Genomic DNA, 9,394 nt, shown 5'->3' on the forward strand with positions numbered 1-9,394 from the left:
TGGGTTCTCAGTGTTTTGGATGTCAAGGGTATGGTCACATGAAATCTGAATGTCCTACCTATTTGAAGTCTAAGGGTAAGGCTATGGCTGTAACCCTTAGTGATGGTGAAGTTTCTGATAATGAGTCTGATTGTGACGAGGATGGAAACTTCATTACTTTCACTGCTACAGCTATAGTCAATGAGAGCATATATGTTGAAGAAAACCCTTCTGATGGGGAACTCTCTGAGGATGCAGATCTTCAAGAGACCTATAATAAACTTTGTAAAGTTGCTGCAAAAGATGCTATGAATGTTGAACTTTGCCTGAAAAAAATTGAATCTCTTGAGCTTGATAAGAAGAATTTGCTTATAAAACTGTTTGATGCTAATGAACTTTTGAACATGAGAATATGCTTTTGCTTGATAAAGTTAAATCTTTGGAACTTGATTTATCCGTTGCTAGTTCTAAACTTGATCAAATGTTGAGTGTTTAGAAGTCTCCTTCTGACAAATCTGGATTAGGTTATGTTGAAAGCATCTCTGTGTCTGCTCCCCATTCCACAAATTTTGTCCCTTCATCTTCTTCTGAACCTTCTGTGAGTGAGATTGTGAGTGAAACTGTCAAACCCCCTATGAGTGAGGTTGTCAAACCCATAGAAGTTTCATCATCTAGGAAGATTAGGGTTGATCTGAAAGAGTCTAAGTCTAAGAAGCCTACCCTATCTAAGGACAAGACACATGATAAACCTGCATGGGTTTGTCACTTTTGTGGAAAGTCTGGACACATACGTCCAAACTATTACAAGCTGCAAGCTGCAAAGAGAGCAAACAAACCAAAAGTACCCGTACCTCAAGCACAAGATCCTATGGTACTTATTGGTGAATTGGTAAAAGTTTTAAACCTTTATTCTAATCCTGGAGTTGGTAGTCATTCTCACGTGAATAAGAACTCCAATACTTATGGTGCATCTAAAAGGTTTTGGATGCAAAAGACTCGAACTAACTGAGTCTTTCTGACGTGGTCCTTGTGCTTCATTACTCTACCCTTTGTGACCATTGTTCTTTGGTTTTGTTTTTTTTTTTTTTTGTGTTTGTTCTAGAATTTTCATTGCATAACATTCGTGCATTTCATTCTAGGTGTTTTTTTTTTAATTAAAAAAAAAAAAGGAAAAAGGGAAAAATGGAAGAAAAAGGAAGCAAATTGTGTTTTGTACTATTATTCTTGGTTTTTGAGAACAAAGTTGGTCAATTTATTTTCACATAACATGTCTTTTGTACCTTGTTTATCTTTGATGAGTTTACTTATTGCACATTACTAGTTGAAGTTTTGTAGTGCATGTTGTGTGGGAAAGATGTTTATGGTTTTTGATTACTTTGTCTTGATCTTAAAGTCACATGTTTTTAACTGTCGGACTTGATCTTTTAGAGAAAGGCATAAATAACCATCTCACCATTGTTCACTAGCCAATCATGAACACCTTAGTGCATATCATAAGATTTTGTGCTCGAGAAAGTGTACCATATGCACAAAAAGAACATAAGGTGAAACCTCGGTTTAATTGCTTAATAATTAAAATTGGTGTGTATATTATCCCGACTATTTTAATAAGTTTCTGATCAAATTAAAATTGGTATGTATGTTATGAGACATAAATTCAAGAAACTTACATGATTGCAAGCTTATGTTCTAGGAGATGTGGGAGTTATATGATGTAACTCTTTAAGTGATAGTCTCTTTTAAATTCTATGTAATGAATTTTGTAGACTTTGTGATTGATTGTTATTCACATATCACCTCACATGTATCTCAAATTTTTGCTAGTTGCACACACTACACACGTTACTCTTTGCTAAACATTGTACAAGTTATTGTGTGTGTTTATGGTCTGACCAGCCAAGTTTTGCAAATACTTTGAATTTTTGTGCAAAATTAACTTGACGTTTGAAAATTTATGGAGAATGTAAGAAATTTTAATTTTGGGAATTTTGGGCTTAAATTCTTGTTTTTGAAAATCACATCATCACATACTCATGCATTTTGTTCTTCAATTTCAATGCTTTGAGTTGTTTCTAAATGTTTTTTTTTTCAAAAACTGTGTTTTTCCTCAAATTTATTAAGCCTTTACCAGTTCCGATTGATCCATTCTATTTTTCGATCAATCAAAATTTTTTTAAAATGTTTTAGTGAGTCTCTATCTGTTTCGATCGATCAAAACTGATTTTCGATCAATCGAAATTTTTTAAAATTGTTTTTAACAAGTCTCTGTCTGTTTTGATCAATCGAAACTCGTGAATAAGGTTTTTTTAAAAACTCAGATTTGACTGTTTCAAACTACTTTTTCAAAACTTTTTCAAATTTTCCTCTCTCTCTCCAACTTGGCAAGGCTCCATTGAGATTTTTTGTCGTTTTCAGCCAATCTTTTTGCAAGGTTTTTCTCTTCCTAAGCCAGTATGACCATTGTACCCTCTCTTTTTCATTTATTTTCATGTTTTCATGCATAAATTCATGCATTTTTGTGGGATTTTCGGAACTTTTCAAAATTGGGATTTTTGTTAAATCAATCCTCTTTTTCTAAAATTGATCATCGGGTTTTGTTCCTATATTGTTATATTCATGATATATGTTGGTTAATTTGATAAATTTGGGGCTTTGTGAAAAATTGAAAATTCTAGGGTTTGTAATTAACCCGAATTGGGGATTGTGTTCAAATTTGGCTAAATTGATGAAATTGGCTTGTTGATTTGATGTAATTGGTCCTTATTTTCTGAAATCTATCTTGTATGATGATCAATTAGTCAATATCTTTTAAATTGATCAAGTGGTTTTTAAAAATTTTGGGGTTTTTGTGTTAGAAACTCTATGCTCAAGCCAATTTTGTGAATTTGAACTTATTTGAACTTAATTGCACCGCATTAGGACATGCATCATGTCATTGAATTTGTTCATGCATCATATAGATTTTTGTTCTACATTTTTTTTTGTGCTAACTTGCAGTTTGCCCTTGGTGTTTTTTTGTTTTGTTCCTTTGCTTTGTGTTTTGGTCTTTATCCTAGCACCATGCTTAGGAAAACTAGAGCCCATAGGACCCCCTCCACTTCCTCTGAGTCTCCCTCTAAGAGTGAGGTGTTTAGGAATGATAAAAGCAGAGAGGCCTTTGAGACTTTGAACTGTAAACGTAAGATTTGGGCTGAGCATGCTGTGATTTTAGATGAGATTGATCCGGCCATTAGGGCTAACTTTGAGTCTAGAGGTTGGTTGTCTCTCTTAGAGGTAGATCATCCACCCCCGACCTCCCTAATTAGAGAGTTCTTCTCAAATCTCTCTTGCCAAGTCTATGATTCCAACACCCTTGTTAGGAGTTGGATACGAGGTGTTGAGTTCACCATTACCCCTCGGGTAGTGGCTGAAGCTCTTGGGGTTCCGGTTGTTCGGGAGCCTGACTATCCCTATGATGAGTCTCCTCCCTTAGATGTTGTCATGTCATACATCACTGGGTCGTCTATCCAGTGGGGTTTTGATCCTCGGATCACATCCACTAAGCTTACCGAGACTGCCTATCTTTTCTTTAGGATAGCGTGTCATTCATTGTGGCCCATTTCTCATCTCCATACCATCCCTCTAGAGCAATGTGTGTTTTTATATGCGTTCGTTTCTGATGCGTCTATCAGTTTCCCATATTTGTTCCTTCGTTCTTTGAACGAGGTTCATAGGAGTTCTGCCGTAGGGCATTCACTTATTCATCCTATTTTCATTCATAGGATTCTGTTGTTTTTGGGTCTAGATGGTTTCCCTTCTGGTGAGCTTGTTCATGTTGTTGCTCCCATAGGTGCCACCTTTCTTAGACAGAGGGCTACTCACTTGAGAGTTGCTCCTTCGCATCTTAGAGGTGTGTCATCTGGTGTTGTTCCCCCTTCTCCCTCTTCTACAGGTGCTGATGCTGCTGAGACGTCTGGTGCTGCTGCTGCTAATGCTGTTGTTCCTCCACCGACTACTTCGAATGATTCAGACATTCGACGTACGTTGGATCATGTCTTGACCGTTCAGGCGGCTCATGGACAGATTTTGGTGGACGTGCTCGATGAGATCCGTGCCTTGCGTGCAGAGTTGGCACAGTTTAGACGCTCTTCCACACCACCTCCCTTTTGATGATGGATTTTGTTTGCCCTTTGGAATTCCGTCACAAAAAGAAGGAGTACATTGTAGAGTTTTTGTTTTCCGAAGGAGAGCATTTTGTTGGTTGGAGCTTGTGGAGTTTAGATTGTATCTAGGTGCTTCACATTGTATTTTATCTTTTTAGCTCTTGCCATGTTTTTGATGGGATATTCATGTTAGGGGGAGTGTTTTTTTATTACCTTATATGTTTCTTGTTTTCAAATGTTTATTGATTTATATTTATGAGTTTTTTCATTGATATATGTCTTTATTATGTGTTGTTTGAAATCAAGAATTTACTTTATTTACTTGTATTTTTTCCACACATGCGGTTATGCATTTTGTTTAGTGTTTCAAGAAATATACAGGTTGATTCAATTGAGCTGCTGTCTATACTTGCAACTGATAGATAGTAGTTAGGATTGAATTTGTTTTATGAGCATTATTTGTGTAAAGGGCTTTTATTTTGTAAACTTTGAGCTTCTAGTTGTGTTTTGTCACGGATTGCCAAAGGGGGAGTTTGTTAGGTTCTAAAGACTTAGGTTTTTATGTATTTAGAACTCTAACATGTATTGTTGGCAAACCATGATCAAAACAATGTGTTTAGAAGTGTTTTAGTCTTGCTCAAAGTTGTATATTTTATGTAAAGTTGGAATCGAGCTGATGCAGAAAGTATTGTGCATTTCGGTCTGGCTCGATCGATCGAAGCTTAGGCTCGATCAATCGAATCTTGGGCAAAATGTTTTTTTTCTGCAGATTTCCAACTCAGCCCTAGTTGTTTAAAACGTTTAGGGTTTTCTAATTTGTCCTAAGTATAAAAGGCAAACCCTAGCCACGTTTTAGTGTTGCTTATATTGTTGTTTGTGTAAATCTCTTTTGAGATCTAAAGGAGTTTTCTTTTACACAAACTTAGGGTTTTCAAGGAGGAGATATTATCTACACCTTGATGATCAACTCGGTTGCTGCCATTGAAGTTTAAAGAAAACACAAGCAGGTGTGCTTGTATCTGATGGTGAATCCAAGAAAGAAAGAGTCCGTGGATTCAGAGCTTGCACGTGGTCGTGTCAGTAAGTTCTATTGGTTGGTAGCAATAAGAAGTCGAGCGTGAGGACTTGTAAGTCTTATTGTATGAACTTTGATTCTTTCAAGATAGTGGATTCAAGTTTACCGTGAGGATAGCTAGGTTAAATCATCTCCAGGTTTTTACCGGTTTGGTTTCTTAGGTGATCATATCTTGTGTTATTTATCTTTCCGCTGCTTTGCATGATATGATCTTTGTGATTGTGATAACCTAGATTTGTTAAATTGGACTAAGTAACAACTTGGCTAATTACCTAGGTTAAATCAATTGTGTTTTAAGGGGTCTAAAAACTATCAAAAATTAATTAAATAATTTTGTGATTGGTTGATAATTAGTGTTTAAAATAGGGATGTATGCATAGGAATAAAAGGGATGATTGGATAACAATAAAATTGTAGATAATCTGAACTTTATCAAGATTTATTTTAGGTTATTTATCTACAAGATAATTGTTCCTAAAAAAGCCTGAATTATCTAGAAAAGAGATAATAAATAAATAAATAAATAAATAAATAAAATCATAGACTAAGGATGAAAACACGTTTAGGTGCGGGAACCGGATCAAAAAACCCTAGAAGGAGATTCCAAAATGCACCCGAACCGCACTTTAAAAGGGCCGAATTTCTCCCTTTTGGGCTTTGGCCCAACTTCCTTCGGGTGATGATAAAGCACACCATTTTTGATCTTTCCACAAAAAGATGAGTCCTGATTCGCATTCTACACATCAGAGCTATTTTTTAGAGTCTTCTGGCCTCTATAATTAGAGGCTGGGTCTCATAATTCAACACCTTTTTTCGACACTCTGAGAGGCATACGTTTTGAGGCTCTCAAATTGCTGATATTTGCTAATCCTCTCTGAGATTTGCTGCTAAAATTAAGGTTTTTAGGTTTCAAAGATAACCAAATAAGTTTCTTTGAACCCTAAAACATTCTTTCCAAAACAAGGAGTGATCATGCAAGAGGTTGTTTTCAATCACCTTTTCTTTTTATGCTTCTTGTTTATGATGATGAATGTTTTTCTTTATCCATGAATTATTATTTATTGTTTTGTTAAAGCATGATCTTGGTTTTTATACAATTGTTATGAACTTTTTCTTAATTCCAATAATCTTCACATGAATAATTCTTTTTCTTAAAACAAAAACAGATCTGCATCTTTCTTAGATGTAGATCTGAATTTTTCTCAATAATCAAAAATAGATCTGCATTTTTCTTAGATGCAGATCTGAATTTTTCTTAAAACAAAAACAGATCTGCATCTTTCTTAGATGTAGAACTGAAGAAAATTATAGATGGGAGGTTGCTCATTTCTAATGAGGGTTTTCTCTGAAAACCTCATCTAGTCTCATAGCATTGTCGTTCCTTTTCCGAGGAGTATTCGTCCCTGTGGATAACACTGTTATTCTCAGGCTAGCTAGGTTATTTTTCTGGGGTTACAGGGAAACACTTTTCTTTTCCTCTTAATTCATTTCTCCTTTCAAATCCAAAATGGATGACTTGTCAAGCTGTTGGAAATCCCTTACACTATCAGAGAAGGAAGGTCCTGGCCTAGCCTTGAAGTTCGACCAAGCCACTACAGAGCTCTCCATGGTGGCCCGATTCCTAACGAAACGCCCTATTAACCTTAACGCAATTGCAAATACTTTCAACCCCCTGTGGAGACCAAAAACAGGGTTTTGGATAAAGTTCATTGGTGACCACCTTATTCTTTTTTCCTTCAACTCCAAAGAAGACGTCGACAGAATCCTAGTAGTTGAGTCTTGGAGTTTTGATACGCACATCATGGTGGTATTGAGATATAATAAACACTTTCTAGAGAACCAAACAGAAAACAAAAGGAAATATTGCAAATTGGAACTTTACTACCCACTTCAACAACCCACCCCTTAGCAATGTTCTCCACCGCGCAATCGTAAGCAGGAATCCCAAACCAAATCGACCATTATCTTCCTCCTTCATCTATCGATAAAACCATCAAAGGGTTATACCGGTTTGCCCAAGCATGCTCACTGATTCAAGGGTTGAAGAAAGCCATTGCCATGTCGTTGCCATCCACCGGACATGGTTATGCCTTTTGCGAACCATTGCCATGTTGTCACCATCCATTGTGGACTCTCTTCCCCTCTTCAAGTACAACCTAGATTTTGGTTTTGTGTTGTTGACATAATAGATTGATTAGGCATAGATCCACTCCAAGGACCCCGAAAGAAAATCCCAGCCACCGACTGCATCCAATCTCCACCACACCTCTCTCATTCGATTTCCTGCCCAGGTTTGAGATGTACTTTATCTTTAATCTTTCGTGTGATTTTTTTTCCTATGTTTTTAGTTTTTACATGTTTGGTTGATCAAAAAAGATTTTTGGATGTTTTAATTTTTTTTGCTGATTTGGATTTTTTTAATAATTAAAATGCCGATTTGTCATTTTTTTTTTTTTTTATAAGCCACGTTAGCTTTAATTGTGCCAACTATGCATATCATTTGCTAAGTAGACATTTTTTTGTCGGTGAATTAACTGTAAGGACCAAATTGATTGCAAATTAAAAATAATAAGGACCAAATTGACTGTTATTAAAATGTAGGGACCAAATTGACATTAACCAAAAAATGTATGGATCAAAATGGTGTTTTTGTCTATGTTTTTAAGAATCATTTTTTACAATGAAATTAATAACTCAAATGGCACGTCAATATGTTTTTTTAATAAGAATTTTTTTTTTTTTTTTTTTTTTTAGAAATTAGAGATTTTATTAGTGAATTGATTAGAGATTTTATTAGTGAATTGATGACATGTTACTAATTTTGACACGTGTACTTTACATGCAACGATTGAATCAGCTCTCCTGGACTGAAATGACCCTATACTGCGTGACCTATATCGTCTTACATTCACGAATGAAATTAATAACCGGCATAAGAAAATCAAAAGATCAACTTAAATCAAAAGGAAAAGAAAATGAAATGAAAATAGAATTTAAAGTTTACTACGAGTAGAAATGTAGAATTCATTACAAAGACCGTAACATACCCCATAAATTAAGCAACAAAAAAAAGAAGTTTATTCCAACATAAAATAAACGAGACAGTTTCTCAAAAAAAAAATAAATAAATAAACGAGACACACGCACAACAAATGACCCATTCTTTAAGTACAGCTTGCATTATCATAAATATATAGAGAGAGGCAGAGAGATCACAATCAGATGGATGGTGGTGCAGCGAGCTTAAGAGGCGTGAGTTCCAGAGATGTGTTGCTGACCTAACTGCTCAGCGCTATCCTTCATCTCTCGAGCCTTACTAGCTAGCTTCAAGCGCGCATGGTCAAGTTGGTCCGCACCAGGTGGGTGCTTCCCAGTCACGCACCTATAAATCCATGACAGAACCGTCACTGCCGCAACAGCGAAACCACCTGAAGCTAAGAACCCCATGAAAATAAGCGCTACGGTAATGACCGCAGGGACAAGAACCGGACTGAATATCACCAACAGTGGGGTTGCTATGGTCAAGGCAATGACTGTAGCAGCTCGGATCAAACAGGAGAGGATTAGGAGGGACCCACCTGCAGTGACTGCAGTGGCTGCCCTGACAACTTGTTGGGCCTGGCTTTGCTGGCCCGGTTGTTGTTGGTACTGGGACTGTTGTTGGAGCTCCGCCATTTTTTGATGAAGATTGATAGATCAGACGGTGACGGATCAAAGGGGAAGTGTGCGTGTGTGGGTGAGAGAGAGGATTATAAAGAGGAGATGGGAATGAAGATGGAGTGGCACGTGTTGCGGAGTTTGTCATGCAAGGGTTGCATGTCATTTTGTATATATGCCGGGTACAGGATATACTATCTCGTTGCATGTAAACGAAGTGGCTTTGCTTTGGGACACGTCGTTTTTATCTTATTCGAGGCTTTGAGATAGAGAGATAGGGGTTTGGGAGGTTTCGACTTTCGAGCACTTTGATTTGCTGGAAATAATGGAGTGTAGATAGTGGCAACTCCAAGAATTTTGTTTAGGATGTTCCTTAGAAAGCATAAATTAGAAATGATAACAGGTCGGGTTCGGACCGGGTTTCTTTATACCCAAATCCGACCCGTGGGCCTATATCCGTTACCCGAACCCTACCAAGTTAATAAATGGATTTTTTTTTTCAGACTCCAAACCCGGCCCGTCTGGCTCCACGGACCCCGCC

The 9,394-nt window shown here is 36.8% G+C and overlaps 1 protein-coding gene across 1 annotated transcript; it reads right to left on the minus strand.

Moving 5' to 3' along the window:
* Nucleotides 1-8,288: 8,288 nt before the first annotated feature.
* On the minus strand, nt 8,289-8,919 carry LOC115958962 (oleosin 1-like). Its single transcript, XM_031077251.1, has one exon. The coding sequence runs from the start codon at nt 8,869-8,871 to the stop codon at nt 8,440-8,442; it is 432 nt and encodes a 143-aa protein (XP_030933111.1). The 5' UTR covers nt 8,872-8,919; the 3' UTR covers nt 8,289-8,439.
* Nucleotides 8,920-9,394: the final 475 nt, after the last annotated feature.

The sequence above is a fragment of the Quercus lobata genome, chromosome 9 (genome assembly GCF_001633185.2).
Source record: "Quercus lobata isolate SW786 chromosome 9, ValleyOak3.0 Primary Assembly, whole genome shotgun sequence".
Classification (NCBI taxonomy): domain Eukaryota; kingdom Viridiplantae; phylum Streptophyta; class Magnoliopsida; order Fagales; family Fagaceae; genus Quercus; species Quercus lobata.

Excerpts from the sequence above, each read along its gene's own strand:
- LOC115958962 (XM_031077251.1), bottom strand. The coding sequence starts at position 8,871 with ATGGCGGAGCTCCAACAACAGTCCCAGTACCAACAACAACCGGGCCAG.